At 39.2% G+C, this 20,652-nt stretch overlaps 1 protein-coding gene across 1 annotated transcript in view; it reads right to left on the reverse strand.

The window, feature by feature from the left end:
- Positions 1-454: 454 nt before the first annotated feature.
- Positions 455-20,652, reverse strand: part of slc7a11 (solute carrier family 7 member 11) — a 32,355-nt gene continuing 12,157 nt past the window's right edge. The window contains exons 5-12 of the mRNA XM_042493313.2: positions 20,266-20,365; positions 19,983-20,027; positions 18,809-18,932; positions 8,744-8,847; positions 6,215-6,311; positions 5,644-5,793; positions 4,464-4,641; positions 455-2,605 (exon numbers count right to left, since the gene is read on the reverse strand). Of these exons, the coding sequence (XP_042349247.2) occupies positions 2,550-2,605; positions 4,464-4,641; positions 5,644-5,793; positions 6,215-6,311; positions 8,744-8,847; positions 18,809-18,932; positions 19,983-20,027; positions 20,266-20,365 (854 nt within the window). The 3' untranslated portion in view covers positions 455-2,549. The remainder of the gene's footprint in view (positions 2,606-4,463; positions 4,642-5,643; positions 5,794-6,214; positions 6,312-8,743; positions 8,848-18,808; positions 18,933-19,982; positions 20,028-20,265; positions 20,366-20,652) is intronic.

The following is a 20,652-nucleotide window of genomic DNA, read 5'->3' on the forward strand; positions in this document are numbered from 1 at the left end:
GGACATGCTGGTGTGAGCAGCCTATCAAGCTGCGCCCATTTATCTTTAAGTATATCCCATGACAGCAGACTGAACTGATTTATGCCCTTTGCTTTTCATAGTTCCTGCTCGTGAAACTGCAACTTCTCCAGACTCAAGGACATTGATTTGTTTGGTTGTTTGGTTTCAGTTTTACAGGAACTTCAGAGGATAGGAGTGACCATCACAAGCTGATATGACCACCTAAACCATCAAAGATTGTGCAAAAACATGCCTTAAACTGGTCAACCAGATTAACCATTTTAGGATGGCCAAGCAGTTATTTTTCAGCATGTAAGACAAAACAATGTTACAGTGCAGTACTGTGATCACACAAAAGCGCTTTCACAGTCACATATTGTGACACAGTTGTGACATTTCATTTCCGCTGGGTGTACCAGACACACAAACAGCAGGACGACATGGTAAAATTGAACTGGCTCAACAAATTTAATATAGCTACCCAATCTGACAGAGCATACAAACAGAGAATTGAGCATTATTACAGCAAGTTGAGGAGAACAGGTATGTTCTCTGTGTTTTGAACTAGTTTTGCATTTGACACCTAAAAGCACAAACTTTTTCGTGAACAACAAAAGGAAAACTCTGCTAATATTACCTGAATGATTTGTAGACTGTACATTAAAAGGCAAGAACAGACTAAGGTTTAGATTTGTTGGCAAATTTTGGTATTTTCAACCTGCAACTGGATTCAAATACAAATTTCAGGAACAGGGATAATTATCAACATTTCATTAGGATGTGTTACAATACACACTACCTGTTCCTGGGAATATGTCCTTTAGTTCAACCTTTATAACAGAGAACCCCATTCTGTTATTGTTCGCAGTGGCTGGTATTGAAATTCAAAGACATGGTGCTCATTTCACAATGTTTGAAATTTGTACCTCCTAAAAACAAGTTAAGAAACATAATCAACACATTTGACTCTGTGGTTTAGATCTGCTCTCAAAGAAATACATTAAAATAACAATGACCTCTTCACTGTTATATGTAATGGTGGCCACTACTGTGTTAAAATTACCACTGCACCATAGAAACAGTGGAAAAACAATTACAATCCTTTGTCATGTTGGACACATGACTTCCTTGGCTCAGTTACATCACACTAGAAGGCTAACATTTAAAAGAAAGGCCTCAAAGTTGGTCCTCTAAACTTTTGTCTCCATTGCAGTGTATGTCCCCGCTAGGACACTGGACTCCAGAGTTGATGTTCTTCTCTCTTCTTCTGGGTTTTACACTGCGTTCATGTGATGTCGTGGGGTCAAACTTTCCAAGTTGGGAAGTCATTGTTCATGACCTTTGAGGTCATAAAGCGGGAACAATATGGAAGCTACAAAGAAGATGGGTTGCTTTTTTACTTTCCAGAGCGTTTCAACAAGAGGTTGATAGCTATTTCTGTACATGAATTAATAAAAATATTTCTTACCACTGACCAAACATTGACTTTTGCCCGTCACGTTTATGCATTTTGACATAAAGTCAGCAACTCGTGTTATAAAATTATCTCAGAGTTTCCAAATTGAGGCCATTCATGTGGATTTTCGCAGTTTAAAAGTCATCATTTATTCAGACATCACAGGATTGCAGCATTAAAAATGGCACTTGTTTTGTTTACATCCCACCCAGCAGTTTTTTGGGGCCGTACTGAAGTAATTAACCCAAGGCAGGGACTTGTTTTGCCCTCCTAGGGCAGTTTCTGTGGCGGAGACACACACCAGTGGATGAGACCCCATAAAACTCCCCCCTAGTTCCTCCAGTGGAAATGGGCCTATAGGGAGGATGTCAGGATGGAGGGATCCAACAAACATGGGACTTTTACCCAGAAGACGGCTGTTCATGTCCTGTGTGAAACTAAAAGTCACTGCAAACTACTTTAAACTTTACACACATACATCCTTTAAGTAGTTTCATCACATCTCTATCTAAATCTAAACAAGTGGTTTTGTTGCCTCAACTGCTTAAACAGGTGGAGCCAAGTATTTTTTATACTGAAAGCCAACTGTGCTGCCACCTGTAATTTTTTACATTACATGCCATCATTATGTTAAGAGGTAAGTCTTTTCATGTCTTTATGTGAGATAACGTTGCTTCGACTTCAAGGAAATGGTGATAACATGGCACAATCATTTCTACAAAGAATCAGATGATATACAGAATAATAAGCTCACATTAGTCCAGACACTGAATGATAATACATACTAACACTGTATCATGTGCAGTGACATGCTCTGTTTAGTCACACAGTAAGAGTGGGTCGAGAAGAAAATGGCAATTTTCGGGGAATAATCACAATGTTAACAAAAACGATGGCAACAAATTTCATTTCTTTCAACATAAATCTTTTATCCTTTAATAAAACACACTATATAAACTCTCATTCAGCACAGACATTTCTAACTTTCAATCTTTGTCTTAAAAGAGTTTTGGAGAGTATAACAGTTCAACTTAGTGTAAACTCTATGTGGGATTCGCAGGGACCAAGGAGGTGATATAGCGTTCGAGAGCTGTTATTGCTCAGCAGGGATGACAAGCAGGAGGATCTGCAGGGTTCTGTTAAAGGAATCTGGGGACACAAAGAAAATCATACCCTCGTGTTACATAGAAGGTGAAATGACAGATATGAAGTTCATGAGAATGTTTGGTTGAAATAATGACAGGAATTTTAAATACACAAAACCATTACAACATGGGAATAAGATTTCATTAGCAAAAAAAAAAGTACTGGAAGACCAACACTCTCGCTAAAGATATTGTTGCCACCTGAGGGCTTCCCTCACCTTCTTTTATGATTATCTATGCGTTCTCAGGCATGGCATATAGAACTTTTTAACCATGCCATCAAACAGGAAAAAATCCAGTTCAATCTGGTGTTTAAGTGACTTTACCCTATTGATTTTTGATGTTTTTGCCTGTGTTCATGCATATAGCATACATTTTGGCAAGATTGTTTTGTTTTGTTTTTTTTTTGTTGTTGTTGTTGTTTTTCTTTAATCTGCGAATTTCCAGCTCAGCTCCAACAATAAGTCTAAAATAAACTAAATTGTTACATTCAGACTGTTAAGTGCAAAAAAAATATTTTTGATCATACAGAAGCATAAAAACATGCATAGTATTATTTCTGGGTGTCATTCTGGGCTTTTGCCTTGGAATTTCTAATTTTTCTATTTTATTTCCACCTGGTGACTTGTCATTTTTACCATATTTGGCATATGGTGAAATAACATGCTATTTCCACGAGGTGCACTGTCACAATCTATGTTGCTTGTAATAACTGACATATGGGATCATCATTTTTTAAAAACCATAGTAGCATCATGACAAAACCCTGCTAATTTAAAGGATGAAAATATTTAATAGTCATTATTAAGACCGATGTTGGTTAAAAAAAAAAACAAACTCAAAGAAAGTATAAAATCATATTAATATACAAAAACAATAATGTATAACAATCAACTCTGCTGCTAATCATTGACATATCCCAGGCTATGATAATAAGAAAAAAATATATACTTAGTATGTGGTATATTGAAAATAATTCATTCTTTGTGTTCTTTTTTTTTCTAAAAACAAAGTGGCATCATGGCATTTGAATGGATAAAATTCTGAAAATAAATGAGAATTTGGTATTTATAATTCCGACTGATGTTGGGCTATAAATTAATTCAATAACAGTAGAAAATAATATCAATAAAATTTTTGTTAAAGCTTGATTTTGAAAAGCAGATTTTACAGCAGAGTAGTATGAGTTTGTGTAATATTTAAGCAAGCCCTAAGGGTTAAAAGGCAAGTATATCTACTGCCTTACACTTTCCCTGCTTGCTAAATGCCTTCAGGTTTTAAATTTGTGCCCCAATTTTTCTATCTAACATTTATACAACAGATAACCCATATCGAATCATTAGGGGTTGTTTTTCAGACATTATGACCATAATAGACATTCTATTATTTTTTTTTTCCATAATGAGTGAACTGACTTTTATGTAAAAACAAAAAAAAAATCTGTATTGTTTAAAATCTGGGCTACATGACATGAAAAGCATGAGCAGGAATACCAAAACTGATTCCATTTATTTTCGTCTATCATGTTCTCATCCCAAGTCATCACATATCGTTGCTTTGTCAGTGGACTTGCAGGTCTACATATTGCACTCTAGGCATCTTTCTGTGTCTGCTGTTAATGACCAGGGATGCCAACGTAGGAATGTCAGAAAAAGCATGTAGTTGAGTTTAGAAAAAAACATTATGGTTTGGCTATACATACATACAGTGAACACCGGCCATCTGGGTGAAAGTATATGGACAGGTTCGCTTTGGCTTATAAACTGATGCTGCACATCTGCGTATCATACTGCCGTGCCAGGTGCTGTCCAGCCAATCAGCCACATATTATACCACTGCGAAAGGTGGTAGTGATGACTCACCTAAAGCCCTCTGAAGCCACTTTGGTCTGTGGTTGAAGTAAATAAAGATGTAGTAGGCGGGGATGCCAGTGAGGGAAATGGCAAATCCAATCCCCGTGTTGACTGGGTCCGAGTACAGAGACAGGGAGACCATGAAGAAACATGTGATGCAGAACACCACAGGGATGAAGAGCGGGACCTGTGAGACCACAGAATTGATGTCTGTTAATATTATTATCTGCATACTGTATGTAAGCACACACAAAGATGTGCATGCATATTAAACCCTTTGAAACCTGAGCGAATTGATTGTATTTCCTTCATAAACACGAGAAGAAGGCAAAGAGCCACCAAAGAAGAAGCGACCCAAAAATTAGCAATTAGTTTGTAAAAAGTACCAGAAAATTAATTGAAAATTTGTTTAGAAAAATTTTAAAAAATTATAAAATAAATTAAAAAAAACTTGTTGTAAAAAGCAAACAAGACTTGAAAAAAGGGCAAAATATAATAAACAGTTAATGAAGTTTACTAATATTTTTGAAATATCCATAAATAAAACATGAATTTTGAAAATGGCCATTGTTCCCCTTTAAGGAACAGATAACCTTTTGTGAAACATGAATACTAGCTACAAGAACAAAATGGGCCAAAGTGGAAGGCAATGACGCTAATCCATTCCCAAGAGAAAATGTGCATTTCTGCAAACTGCAGACACATCACATTACATTAAAACTGCACATTTCTTTACATTTCAACAAAAAGCATGGTCATAACCACTTAATTATTGTAGGAAAAGATTGCATCTTGATATCCAGTTGTGGTGGAACTATCCTACTTGGAAACACAAAGATATATGAGTAAAAGAAAATGTTTGTCAAGGTACTATCCCCGATGGAGAAACAGCAACAGGTCACCAAAATAACATAAAAAATCTTTTTAAAAAAGAAGCAAGAGGAAAAACTGTGACAGGCCATTAAAATCAGTTTTGGTCTACAGTTGGCGGGCTTATCTTGGTTGGCCATCAACGATCCCCTCCACCTTCAGATAAAAAAAAGTAAACTCATAGAAATGTCACTAGAAACGTTGAAATGTATAAATGTAACGTATTTGTGCTTTGCAGAAACTGCATTATGGTAATTAAATTTGGCACAGATTTAGATTCAATTCAGCTACAGCTGAGTCCAGGTGTGTAAAGACTGACCTTGAAGGGGCGGTGGAGGTCAGGCTTTGTGTATCGGAGGTAGATTAAACCCAGCACCACCACACCGATGAACAGCCACCGCAGGAAGCTCATGAAGTTCAGCAGGCTGTAGATGTCTCCCACAAACAGCTGCAGCATGGTCATAGGGTACTGTGCGCACACACACGCACACACACACACACACACACACACACACACACACACACACACACACACACAGACATAAACACACACATTTCTTTCTGCTTATTTCTACCACAGCCAAAGAAAATAATTTTATTTGTGGTAGCCTGGCAGGTGTCCATTAAAACCTATTATCACTCAACCATAGGTCAGTTATTTAACCATCTGTCAGCATGAAACCTATAGGTAACCATAGCAACAGTGTTTTGCTCCACAATATGTTACCAACAGATTATAATTACCATGGGAAACGGTGAGTGTTTTTTCTTTCAACATTAGTGAGAAGGATGAAATTATGGATTTTTGTTAAATGCTGTTGTTATTTCAAAAGGTGATATTAGTGATATTCAGTGTTCTAATGATCAGTTATTGATTGTTGTAAACTGACCAGTATAAGGACAGCAGCCAGTGGAGTGTGTCTGTGGACATGGACCATAGACAGAACCTCAGGAAGATGTCCCTCACGTGATGCCACATAGAACATTCTGGTGAACACACACACAAACACACACACACATACACGTACAGAAATTTGAACAGGACTGATGTAAGAATTTAGTAAATATTGAATTGATTAATTGTATGACTAAAACCATCTTATTTGAATCTTGTATCATATTCAAATTGAGATTATGAAATTAATGGCCGTATCAACAGGGATGCAATCAACAATGCAATGACCAAGCCTGTTTTCATTCCGTAGTTGTCAAATACTGCTAATTTTGCAGTGATTTCTGCATAAGAGCCCATTGGCAAAAGTCACCTCTGCGTCCGCATGTGTCAGTTAAGCGCACAGCCAGGTGGAACCTGTCACATCTGTGCTAACAACATAATATAAGGAGCACAAAGGTCCCTATAGGGTGGTGGATGAGTCCAACAAACTGCAGACTTTCAGGCAGAAGTCTAGTGTTCACTTCCTGTCTGAATGTGATGGTTTTTTTTACACCTTACCTTGTGCCTCCTCCTTCACACTCTATAGGAACTTACCAGCTCCTTATTTCACATTGTTACCGGGAGTGTTTCAAACTGACGCCATCCACAAGCATATCATACACAAGGTGATGATGATGATACAGTCTAAGCAGCAGTATTAAATGAGTGCTGGATGAGACTTGGCTGAACAAGCCTCTTTTTTAAGATAAATTTTATCTTATTTTAGAAAGAGGCTTTCCTCCAATTAATTGCTCTTGGGTTGCTTTAAAGCTACTGTCAATGAAAATCAACATATGCTGCACAGATATTTCACATTAAAAGCCTCAATTTGGCTCAAATGACATAGCTAATCCCTTGATCTCCTGATTGGCTTTTAAATATGAAAAATCTGCAAATGTTATTTTCACTAAAAGTTCCTGAACAGCTTTCAGAAAAAAAACTCAAGTAAAAGTGACTTGGAAAAATTTAGTGAATGAAAACAAAATTTACTCAGTGAAATAGATTGTTACAATCAATCTGCTGTGGTACACTTGAATTTAGTGCTGTCTGTGGAAATGGTCACTCAGTTTTACTATGTAAGCAACCAGACTGCAGGTAATTTCCCCCCTTAAATGATTTTTATCTGGTCTTTGCCAGAAAGTGGGTTTCCATTAACCCTGAAATTGCACGAATTCCACATATGAAATACGTCAAATGGAAAAATGTCAATTTCAAAACCACTCCCATTTATTGCAAAAAAAGTTTTTACACTCACCTGAGGTGGTATTTCAGGCAAAGCCATATTTAGCAAAACTGCAATGGTAACACTTCTTTTAGCTTCTCTAGGTCACATGATGCTATGGCTATGTGCGTGTCAGTAGGAACTGGCTCCCTCATGATGCAGCAGGAGCTACAAGAGGTGTTATTGCATCGCATAACTCTTCAAAAAATGAGCGAATCACCCGGAAGTTTTGAATCCGTAATTCTTCCGTGAAATTGTGGACTATCAGCTCCCAGGAATCCCTCATATGTGGCCACTCCCACATATAAGGGGCTCGCCTTTCCATTATGACTATAACACGCCTACATTGCCTTGGATTGTAAATAATGACAGCTAGTACGGTGGCTGCAAAAGAAATAAAACTGCTAATGTTTTGAACATCCATGACCATGTTTCTTTGAATGTTATCACCAGAGGAGAAGTCGCAGAACATCACTCAGTGGAAACATCATCTCACGATTGTGTTTTATCGACATTTTGAAAATATCACTTAATTTTTACGTAAATCTGTAATGGAAACCCACGCAGCAACACCCATTTGTTTGTTCCATAAGCCTACAGCTGTTATTTGAGAAACAGCTATTATTTGACTACCAACTTTATTTTACAACTTATAGTGTAATAGGTACTGTAAGCTGTCATTATTCTTTCTGAAGTCATCTACAACTGAACAAATGTCACAGACTCATTCTCTAAAATAATGATGTAGTGTGTTTTTATTGATAAAGGGACACGTCGCTCTAAAATTGACAGTAGAGATGTCTGCCTTCTCTCTAATATAATAATATGGCGGAAGCGTGCATCTACTCCTGGACGAGATGCTCATGCTCATGAAAGAGCAAGATATAAACCTTAATGGTGTCCTCCTCAGCTGAGCTGTAATGTTAGCTAGGTCAGAGGTGGTCTGCAAGCAAGCAGTTGATGCACGCTTCCTTCTGTGCAGTTATATGGTTGACAGGTGTAGTTCGGTTGAAAGAAAATAGTTCTGAAAAGAAACTGCTCACAACAAGGTCTGTGGATTATCTTATCTTTTTTTTTGGTGCTTTGAATAGCACAAGCTGAGTGCCATCTAGTTTCATTATACTGGGGAGAAGGCCAACATAACTGGCCAATATCTCCAACATTCTGCATCTCAATATGTGTTTTTGATTTTGAAGTGAACTTTCCCTTTGAGTGAATGTACTAGGTGTGAGGCAAAGGCCAGCAAAGAGGAGGCATGTGTACCTTGATAAGGCGAAGAGGCAGCCATTCATGGAGCCGTAGCAGGACAGGGCCACAAACAGCGGCACCGCTATCGAGAAGTTCCCCATCAGCTTCTCAGCAAACGTCTGTGATGGGCAGAGACAGAGGGAGGCACAGACAGCGAGCAGAGTGAGCAGGAGCTGTTGATGTCGGGATGTCATAAGTGACCAGTATGCTGTATATCAGCAGTGGATCTACCCTCAAACTTATGACAAGGTATACTATTCCCTTATTTCTCCTGAGGATATAGACCATTATTCACTTGTTCATTCTCTTGGGTATCAAGATAGCTCACTTATGTGCTAAGAAACTCTTACTTTATTGTTTTTTGTCACTAACAGGCCTCCATCAGAGTGAAGAATGTGTCACAGATTGTCTACTTTTATTAGAGGAGAGGTTCAGCACATGAGAAATACACTTTCTTTCTTGGAGGGAGATAAAAAGTAGCCAGTTGAAGCTTGTTAAAAAAAAAAGCTCCAACATGAACCTCCCATCACACAGACTGTCATTTTACAATTCTGTTGATGTTCTGATCAAACAAACAACATGTAACCTCTTCATGACCAGTGGCGGAATGCTATTAAGTACATCTAATCAAGTACTGTAGTGATGTATGAATTTGAGGTACTTGGGCTCAACAGGAAATATTGTAGTTTTTGCTTCACTATATTCATCAGACAGCTTCAGTTATTCTACAAATTAAGATTTTTGCATTAAAAAAAACAGAAGAATCTATCAATTGAATTCAATTGAATTCACAGAAAATGAATTGCCAAATATCTTAATAAACATTTAAAACTTTTTTTTTTCATCCTGGGGTGTTTTTTTGTTGTCCTTTTCAATAATTTTGATTTTTGGGGTGGGTTTTTTCTATTTTCTATTAAAATTTAATGGGGGGCTTTTCTTTTTTTATATAGATTTTTTGATTTTTTGTTCATTTGTTTTAAAGAGATGTCATATCTGGGTGTTTTTCTATTTTAAAATTATTTTGATTTTGGGTTTGTTTTTTTGTTTTTTAAATGATTTGATATTTTGGGGAAGGTTTTTTTCATTTGTTTTAAATAGTGATATTTGGGGATGTTTTTTTATCTATTTTTAAATCATTTTGATATATTTGGGTGCTTTTTTTCTTCCTCTTTTAATCATTTTGAGTTTAGGAGAGTATTTCTTAAAAATTTTGAGTTTTTTTGGGTGTGTTGTATTCTTTTTAAAAATATTTTTTCCACAGTCTGTTATCAGTACTTTTAATGGAGTAAAGGAACTGAATACCTCCTCCACTTATCAGTGAGCTTTAGGAGGTTTTTTTAGGAAGAATATTCTGATTTTCAACAGAACTCGGCTCTGTTTGTTTCTCACTTTTTCAATTGCTCTGTGTCCTGACTCCACCTCTGCACTGAACGTACAGACACTTTTGAGTAGAAAGTAAATAAGTGCATTTCCCAAAATGTTACTCCTTAATAAAGGGCAGCGAGGTTCTGCTGTGAATGTTACAAAGTTTGCAGCTATCAGTTTATTGGATTGCGGTTTGTCTTATTTAATTAACTGCAGCTGCTTAGATGGAATAGGAGCCGTTGACAGGGCTGCTGGCATTAATTGTCATAAATGGGTCATGCAGAAGTGGGAGCAAAAGCTGCTTATTATTCATGAAGCCATTCAGCGCATATTAATCACAGTCCATGCTTGTATGGACAAGCTCCGGCTGTAAGGGAAGAAAATCTGCATTTGTCTTGTACATGTGTATTTGTGCTTTCATACAATGGACTCTGAAATGATGTTGTCACAGAGGATCATTTCTCAGCAGCCGCTCCATAATGATGCAATACTGTTTTAGCAGGCCTGACTTCTATTTAAAAATGTTAAATATTCCTAACAGAGCACTGAGGCATTCAAAGCATTAAGGAAAATGGTCATAAAAACTGTCACAAACCCAAGCTTCCACCTACTGAAAAGGATTAGTCCTAAAAAATATGTATTTTACTGTGTAGAGAAAACAAAAAGATCACAATGTGTGCAGTTATGATTATGGATTTACACACTGAAAGAGGTCTCAAGCTTCAGAGTGAAGGGACGGTTTTGGGTTTTGTTGTCTTGGTTAGTTTTCTTTAATAAGATGCCTTTTAGCATGACCTGAAATTGTTAAAGGAAGTGAAATACATGGTAACGATCTGGATCAGTAATGAAAAATGCTAAAGTTGTTATAATATCCTTATTACACATACAGCTGGTGTTTTAATGCAATCTGAAACCAACAGAGGTCACCTTTAGAGTCACCAGAGTTCATCACTTCCTCTGTAGCCAAAAAAGATTCAAAACAATTCTGTTTACTTTTTATAGTTTATAGTTTTCCACTAAAAGCACAGTAACTTGTATTTTAAAAAATGCAAAAATTGAATAAAATTTGATCTGTAATAAAGTCACATTAAAAATGTTGCAAGCTACTAGGTCCTCCTTGACAAATATTGACAAATATAGCTAAAAATGTTTGTATACATTAGATCGGGATGGGAAAAAAATTAAGTAGGATCTAATATATTTCAAATCAATATGTCCCCCTAACCCAGGGGTAGGCAACCTGTGGAGCCCCTCTTATCCCCTCACTAGTAGCTCCTGTCTCTTTGACAAAAAATTACACGGAAGTGAATGTCATTTTTTAAAGATTTTGATTCAATTTTATCATTGTTGTAGGCCTAAAATTACTCTTACATTCCCTAGATGCAAAAATTTGTAGCCTGTTCACAGAATAAGAAAATGTATTAGCATTTCATCAACTAAAATATGCATTATATTTCTGTGGCCTTGGTGCCTTTTCCACTAAACTTTGCCAAATTTAAAAAGTGGTGGCTGGTCCTGAATAACAAAAGCTAGGCTAGCTACATATTCCAAATCCAAGATAGGAGAAGTCTCAGAGGAAAATGGAGAATTTAATAGTGCAAGGACAGATCTGTTTATTTTTTACCACCAATGCTGCAAAGTTAATGTACCAAAAAATAATAAATAGGGGTAAAACATAATAATGAAGACCCAGTAATAATATTGATAGCCTAATATTGACTTAATGGGTACAAATACTTGTGAAAGGTGTCCAAAAGCAGCAGAAGAACAATGATGTCGCTCCAGGTTTCGAGGGGTTAACTTCACTCAGAAATAAGTGAATTTGCTTTGTAGAAATAGACAAAAAAAGGGCCGTATTACAATATAATGTGGGGGACAAAAAAAGTACAGAACATTAAATTTGAGCTAATCTGCCAATAAGAATTTGCTTGTTGAATAAGATTTTCTAACAAATATTTTATTACCTCATCTTCCATTAAAAACAATGATGATAGCGCTTTATTTGAAAATTCACCTAATTTTCACATCATTGTTGTTATGATGTTAACAATAACAATATTAATCATAACAGACCTTGTTTTTCATATGCCTGATCAGAAGAATACTGGACCTGCAACTCAAAATGTTTGCTGTCAGGGTTGGACTGGGAACAAAATTCGGCCTTGTCATTTTTCCTCTGGAAAATGACAATAATCAGCGTAAATTAAAAAAAAAAAAAAACAACACTCTTAAGAGAGAATTCATAAACACTAACAAATATTGGCACTCTCACTCGTGTTAAACAAAACAGAAAATACAAAACGGCCAAAAAATAATGTGAGGTGACGCCTGAGGTGATGCGTGTATTACCGTCAGCTTCGGTACGGAAAGTTTGAGTGACTACCACAAACAGAAACATGTTCCAGGTGTTGTCAATCCTTATTGTTTGTGCTTCAGTGGGAACAAAGCAAGACGGTGGTGTGTTGCTGCCGTTCTAACAAAGCGCCCCGGGATGCTTTCGTGTCAGCTCCATGCATTGTAGCTGTACACCTGTGATAAGTTGTTGAAATGAAGCAAAGTGCTGTGGCTTGCTCTCTGGTGAATCCATGCTCTGACCGGGCACAGCATACTATACTGCAGCACGCCAACATATGTTTTGCACATTGGCGTATTTCCATATTCAGTGACTTGGATTTCATTGATGAATCACCTCAGCCATAACTAACCTTACTACCTTAAGATACATAGGAAATGAGTGCATGTAACTCTCCAAACTCTTCAACTCTTTCCACCTATTCCCCTCCACACTCATATTATGTGAGCATACCTCTAATTTATGTGGTCTACAATTACTAATCGTGCCTGCAGGCGAGCCTCCTCAAGACAACTTCTAGACAAATTAAGTTTGAGATGTAAACTTTTGCCATCTGTCTGAGGGAGGAAGAGCGCAGTGTAATTATTTGATCACATCACGGCCGTCTAAGAACAGATAAATGCTCTTAACACCTTTCTTAAGGCACTCCTATCACTCATCGCACACAGGGCAATAAAACTAAGTGCATTAGGAAAGATCAGAGATCTCTGAGTGAATGAGTCTTCCCCCGCTATAGGCTTACAGTAGCACTGATAGCAGTCCTCAGTCTAATAGGCAGTGGTGGCTGTTATTAGGGGATGTCCGTGATGTGATTAGCATTAACAGGGCTGGGCTGGAACAATCACATTAACAGCTGCTGGGAAGCCAAGCTGTCAGAGACACTTGGCTGATAATTACATGTTAAGTGCAGGAAGGCAGCCGCCGTGCTCACATTAAGAGTAAATATCAGGAACAGCAGAGACGTGAGACCTCAACTCAACACTTTCAAGTAGCACACACTACAGGAGAGACAAGGTGAGGAAGTCTGAATCAGAACTCTGCTGACAGCTGCTTGGTGCTTAGTTTCAGAATGTTCAAATGAACAAGCTGGGTGACACTAGAAAACATGTTTTAACCTACTATATTTACTGATATTCCTGAGAAGATTGCAAGTTTTATGTACACGGTGGCATGGTGGCGTCGTGGTTAGCACTGTTGCCTCACAGCAAGAGGGTCCCTGGTTTGATCCCGGGTGGAACAGGTTTCGGTCCATGAGCGGTGGTCCTTCTGTGCGGAGTTTGCATGTTCTCCCCATGTCTGCGTGGATACTCTCCGGGGTCTCCGGCTTCCTCCCACAGTCCAAAGACATGCAGCTCAGGTTGATTGATGACTCTAAATTGTCTAAATTGCGTTGTGCGCATGAAAGCTTGTCTGTCTATATGTGTTGGCCCTGCGATAGTCTGGCAACCTGTCCAGGGTGTACCCCGCCTTCCGCCCGATGACAGCTAGGATTGGCTCCAGCCCCCCCACAACCCTTGCGAGGACAAGCGGTTACGGAAAATGAATTAATGAATGTGTGGGGCACATTTCATTTTTTTTTCTTTTCAGGAAAATTTAGCTCTGTGTTTAGATCTGTGTCTTACTGTCATAGTCAGTGGCACCCTCAGAAATGTTCAGCGCGTTCTTACTCCAAACTCATCAAATAGCACCTCTCTGTCAGTGCTTTTGGTGTACAAGCGCATCTAACCGGAATGTCGCTGGATGGTGTCAAATGAGAACACGCTCTGGCTGATTGTACGCCGGCAGACAGCTGGACAGCAACATGTGTGCCCACATGCAATGCACACAGGCGGCATCACTTGAGAACGTGACCAGACGGAGGTGATCGCGTGCGCATTAAACACTGATTAAACGCTGAGTGCGAGACTGTGCTTACAGGGTAAGCGGGGATCGCGCCATTGAAAATCTTAGAGTGCCACACCTAAACTAAAAGCCATTATTAATCTTAAGGAGTTCAGTTATTCTGTAGTAGTATAGCGTTTAGAGTACAGAGTTTGTAACTTTCATAGGTATATGTAGGTGCAGGGGCGTCATAGTGGGGGGAAAAGTGGGACTGACTACCCAGGGTCCTAGTGGGGAGGGGGGCCCTGAATGGGCCTGAAATAACTTCTTTTTTTTAATTTCCTTTTTTTCTCTCTAAGTTATAACTGCAATAAGTTAACTAAAATTGTCTGAATAAATAAATAAATATTAATTCCTTTCAGGAAAAGAGTCTCTCTCAGAGGCCCCTTTCACCCCTACTAAATGCATAAAATGGTTTAGTCCGCCCTGCGCTGGTCGACTGGATTGATCTGTCAGCAGTCAGTCAAGCCTGACAGTAAGTGATGTTGCATCACCATGTCACCCCCCAACAAAATGAAGTCAGGGTATCAAAAAAGGAAAGAAAGATAAGACAAACAAAGGAAGCATGCGGAGGGAAAACAACTTTTTTACCGACTTTCTTTCAAAAGAAAGTTGGGCACAACTTACACAGTTTAAGAATGGTTTAAACCAATATCTGCACAGAGCAGTTGCTTCGTATCATGAACATTTATCTCTGTGTTTTCAGTGAAATCAGTCTGTTAACAGACACTTTGTGAGATTCATATGAGTTAGTTTGTTCAAACAGTTCGTTGCTGCAGCGTGTGTCCGCTTGCTGCCGTGATCTCCGTTACCTCGACTCCTGTATCAGACAACGTGTGTGTGTGTGTGTGTGTGTGTGTGTGTGTGTGTGTGTGGGTGTTTCTCAGGCTGCGGTTAGTGTCACACGAGTGTGTCCCTGTCTCACTGCACATCCTTGTAACATCTGTGACAGCTCGTTTACTCCCAGTGAACGGGTGTTTACCAAAACCCGTCACAGCTTCTCCCTCACAGGCTTCCTCAAAATTTTTAGTAACTTCAGTGTACATACAGTCAGCTCTGACCCCACTTCAAAATTCCTGTTCTTTCTTGCTCACCCCAAACTCCTCTCACTCTCCTCTTCTTCTCTCCTCCCTCAAGCTGACCAACTGACAGCTATGTGAACAGCGCCAACTAGCTGTTTGAACCTATGCTTACACCATGCTGTAAACATATTCCACTTTTAAACATATCCCACTTTCAATCTTACACTAATTATCGGATTTTGAACAGCTGTGAAGCTGAGTGATACATGCAGTTGAGTTAAAAGTTAACAGTTCCAGTGATGTTGTACTCCTATCAGCGCTCATGGAATGCCTCTCGACCCAATCAAATTGCTTGGTCGGAACTAACTGTTGTATAAAAATGTATTATATTGGTAGAATACTCAGCATCATAGTAACAATCTCATATGATATTACATTTATAAATATTACCTCGCAGTAAAGTCAGTCAACTTTGGAGCAATATTTAGCTAATTTCCCAGTGAGCTAGCTTAATATATTTGATATCATTTGATTCATTATAATTTCTAGATTCATATGATACAACTGACTTTGCACTTGCTTTAAAAGCCTGCTAATGCCAAAATGGTGTATTTAATTTCAAGTAAGATTCTTTCCATTAGTGTTAAAGAAGTAAATTAAGAATTTAGGGGAAAAATTCAAATTTTTGGTTCATAGTATCAAGTGTGGCTGAATCTGATTGATGGTAAACTGGAGCTGTTCACTCTGAGGGGTTAGATTATAAACTCTTGTTATTCAACAAGTCACTTGGCTTCAAATAATCTTGTTTAAAGAGGTGGGCAGTCTGAAGGACAACATTGTGCATGTTAGGCAGGTAAAATATGCTTATCAGCACATATGCTTGTGCTTGTCAGCACAAGCATATGGTGGGATTGTGCTGGTTGTGTTTAGAAAACCAAAGCAAATGGCAACAACAGCCCCCCCGAAAAAATGACTGGATTACTCTGATGCTGAAGAAAACTTTCTCTGGCTAGTTCTGGAGTTTTAAGAAACATATTTTTTTTCTCTGTCTGATTTATTCATGGACACGAGAGATAAGATGTGTAAGTCACACTGAATCTAAACATTGTGTTTTGTGTTGAGCCAAATCAACAGGCCAAACACCAATATTGTACTTCCTGATATGTTTAGAACACAGGCACGAAGCTGTCCCTTTCACCTCACACAATATATTTACCTTACGTCTCCCTCCCCACGTCCCCCGCTGCAGGTCAGCTAGAAGCACCATATGCGTGGTAGCTGCTATTTTAGTTTGCTGTGAGATATGGAACATGACCTGACTGGAGCAACACTTAAAACAAGGATTCATGGAGTCATTCCAAAAAGAAGCACAGGCATTGCATTGAAAGCTCAGATTTGATGGCAGCATTGGAATGTGTTTTGAGGCTGCTCCCTGTGCAGGGCTTGTAAACACATCTTACATCTTTATAATGAGTGTGACAAGCGCAATGTTATTCTATATGATGATAAATCTCAAGATTTCAGAATGTTAGCCAAAACAGTGACAGCTGATCCAGTTTGTAAATGTGTTGGTTTGCTTTTTCCTGTGCTATGACTGCTATGAGTATTAGGGTCACTTTTTTAAGAATCCATCCATCCATTTTGATCATTTTATCCTGTTCCCACAAACGGGCCTGGAACTGACCGCAAACTGATTAGATTCCTGAACCACCTAAACTGGCCCCTTTCAACGCAAAGGAGCAGCAGTTCTTCTCCAAGCCCAGCCCGGACTCCACTGTTTGAGCTTCCAGCTTGTTGTCTTTCCAAGTCATCAGATATTGCCGTCTTGTAGTGCACTTCCACATCCTCATGTTACGCTCTAGGTATCCTTTTGCCTCTGCTGTTAATGTCTGGGATGGCGCTACCAATATGTCAACACAAGCAGATGGTGGGATTCCACTGCACGGGACTATGTTCAGACAACACAAGCACATGGCAACCTATGCTGGACCGTCAACAAATGCACATGCTGGCACGAATGGTTAGTAGTAGGCAATGGAGGCACATGGTAAGGTGTAGAAAAAAAACCCATCACATTCACATAGGGAGCAAACACCAGACTCTCATATGAAAGTCGGGGTTTGTGGACCCATCCACCAAACTTCCTGTCCACCCTATATGCGCCCCTGTGCTCTTTATATTATGTTGCCACCAGCAGCATTTCAACTTGATGCCATTCTGTGGTGCATCACACGCATGCGACACGTAGCATCCAGCAGCGTTCTCATGTGATGCTGCCACGCAGCAGATTTCATTTATCTGTATGACTAGTTCTCAGCTGATGCTGTCCAGGAGTATATTATGCGGACACAAAAGGTGCCTTTTGATGTTGAGATTATATGCCAAAAACACTATCAAAGCGGCAATATTTGACAACTGTGAATGGGCTGGAGCTCCTCACCCCACCTCCAAGGCTGAGCCCAGCTGCTCCACAGTGGAAACCCATTTCTGCCACTCGCATCCATGATCTCATTCTTTCAGTCATTTCTCAAAGCTCATGACCAAAGGTAAGGGTCAGAACATGGACTGACCAGTAAATTGAAAGCTTTGCCTTCCAGCTCAGCTCCTTCTTCAAATGTGTCGCAACGCTAACATTGCTTCTGATGCCGCACCAAGCCCGCCTATCCATCTCACACTCCATTTTTTCCGCACTTGTGAAGAAAGCCCCAAGATACTTGATATCCTTTGCTTGGGGCAGTAACTTTAATGGAGGGGTCACACTACCTGTGGATGGATGGATATGCCAATATCACTGCTGTACAGTCAGTGTTACAAGAAAGGCATTGCTAACTTGTGAGAACAAATGCTCCGTGTCATGATTAAATTAGGTAGATCAGATCTAATGTGCATGTTTTCACATTTGTGGACGATTCATGGTACATACTGTACAATTTAGATTGGTGTTTTGACAAAAGCATGACTTCTCTATGACTATTTCTTCACATTCCAAGATAAAAACAAATCAAACAAAGAAATAAAGTGAAATACAAGACACACTGCTATATGTGTTTCTATTTACTGTATGCATTTACTGTGTCATAATTAAATGAAAGAACATTTGTTAAATTATCTCTTCTGTGCTTTATTCAAACTATGTTCATGTGTTGGTTTGAATTAAGAATTAACAATATACCTGCAAATGTTTGCTCCATGAAATAAATGTTACCCTATTTTTTATAAGGGCCACACAAATTTCCATTAAACCCAGCTGCATCCTGAGCGGCTTACTGACAAAGAATCAATCAGGGAGAGCTGAAAGCCGAGCGGTCTGCCTAAGCAGGCACAAAGGGGAGTCGCCACCCCACTGATCTCTTACTATATCAGTATTACGCATCTTGGTCAAAATCTGCTTTTACACTATCATTTTGTGTTAGTGTTTGTTAAACAGTGTATTTCCTCTGATGTGTAAGTGTTACTCACCACTGCAACTGCCTCTGAGGCCAGGAGCTCCTCTGCTGACATCACAGTGTAGTACGCCACATTGGCCAGCACATAGCAGGAAGTCACAATCCCCATGGAGATACAGATAGCTAAAGGCACAGTCCTGAACATAACAGAAGCAGTACACTGTCATTCACTTGTTTGTCTCACTGATCTTTATTTTACCCCCATTATGACCTCTGCCTCTAATCTACTCTACTTTATTCATGAAAATAAACAGTGTTGGGCCCATCCACCACTCCTCCCACTCCCCCGGTAGTCCCTTCCAGCTCCTTATATTATGTTACCGGCAGTGTTTCAACCTGATGCTGTCCAGTGGCATATCATATGGCCGTGACAGGTGATATGTGATCTTATTATGACCAGACATCACCTGTCCACATAAAACGCTGCCATGCCAGGTGCTGTCTGACTGACTTGCGGTATAACATTGGACACAAAAAAGTCCAAAAGCACACTGTTTTTCCATGGAGCGCTGGCCGCTTGCTTTCAGCACCCATGTTGAGCAATCAGGCAGTTCACACTGGACGCACCACAGCCCCAAAATCCGCAGCGAGCTCACCATCTGCAGGGATAGTTTCGGCGCCTGCTCTATTTTTTATGCGAGCCACAAGTGAATCTAGGGGGAAAACAGGCTAAATACTCAATATAAAGGATATATTAAATATGATATGAATGATCTGATTATGACTAATTATACAATATGCATCCAGTACTTCTAATTGATTGCAGATACAAACAGACAGACACTAAAACACACTCAGACAAGCAGACACAAACACACAAACAAGCAGGGACAGAGCTCTTTGTGTGATTCGAAAGGAGCAAAGAAGGACAGTTGCTGCTGACCGTCACAGAATAATACGCTCCTGGTGACAGGCTGCTGCGCGACAATAAACATATCAAGGTGTTTGCTTGTCCAGTGTGAACCACTGCAAAAGGTTTGGTCCAGCCGCGTTACAAACTGATGCTGCCTGGTAGCACACAATTCCAATGCGGAAGGTGGCTTTTGGCGATGGTGTCCCAAAATCACTTACAAAGCAGCAATATTTGATGACTTAGGTGCACATACGAAAATATTTTCCTTCAGATTTTAAGCTCAGCAAATGCTGGTAAACTTGACAGATACAGCCAACACATGGATTAGACTTACCGCTCAGGGTTATCTACTTCCTCTGTCACAAAGTTCAGATAGAACCTGCAGAAGGAAACAGATATTGTATAACCTCCAACAGTTAAAATGGTAAAGTGATACAAATACATACATACAATGACATGCAAGAGGATATACAACAAACTGAAACCACTGAAGATGTTTGATGAGTGGCCCTGTAAGTATGCATGCGTGTGTGTGTGTGTGTGTGTGTGTGTGTGTGTGTGTGTGTGTGTGTGTGTGCATGCGTGCATGTGTGCGTGTGTGTCAGGACCATACCTACCACCCAGCGTATGCATACATCCCTGAGTAGAAGGCCAGTGGCAAACCAGACAGCTCCACGTTGCTCATCTCAAAGGCATTCTCAAAGTTCTTCGTCTCTCCTGCAATCACACACACACACAAAAACACAAACAAACATTTTTCTCATTGGCATTTTGAAGCACTGTAATTGCTCCTAAATGAAGAGGGATAGTTGCAGCAATGGAATGATCTGTACAAATAGTTCTTCCACAAGGCCTGGGTGATCATAGCCATAACAATAACAATAATAATAACTATAGAAGTACTTTTAACAATAAAACAGATGAGTGAGGCAGTTCTCAGCCTTATTAGTTTGGAGAAATCACTCTTGTGCACAACACAGGTACTTCAGACTGATTAAATCACC

The sequence above is a fragment of the Plectropomus leopardus genome, chromosome 8, assembly GCF_026936395.1.
Source record: "Plectropomus leopardus strain MGB_pleo_1.0 chromosome 8, ASM2693639v1, whole genome shotgun sequence".
In the NCBI taxonomy this organism is placed as follows: Eukaryota; Metazoa; Chordata; class Actinopteri; order Perciformes; family Serranidae; genus Plectropomus; species Plectropomus leopardus.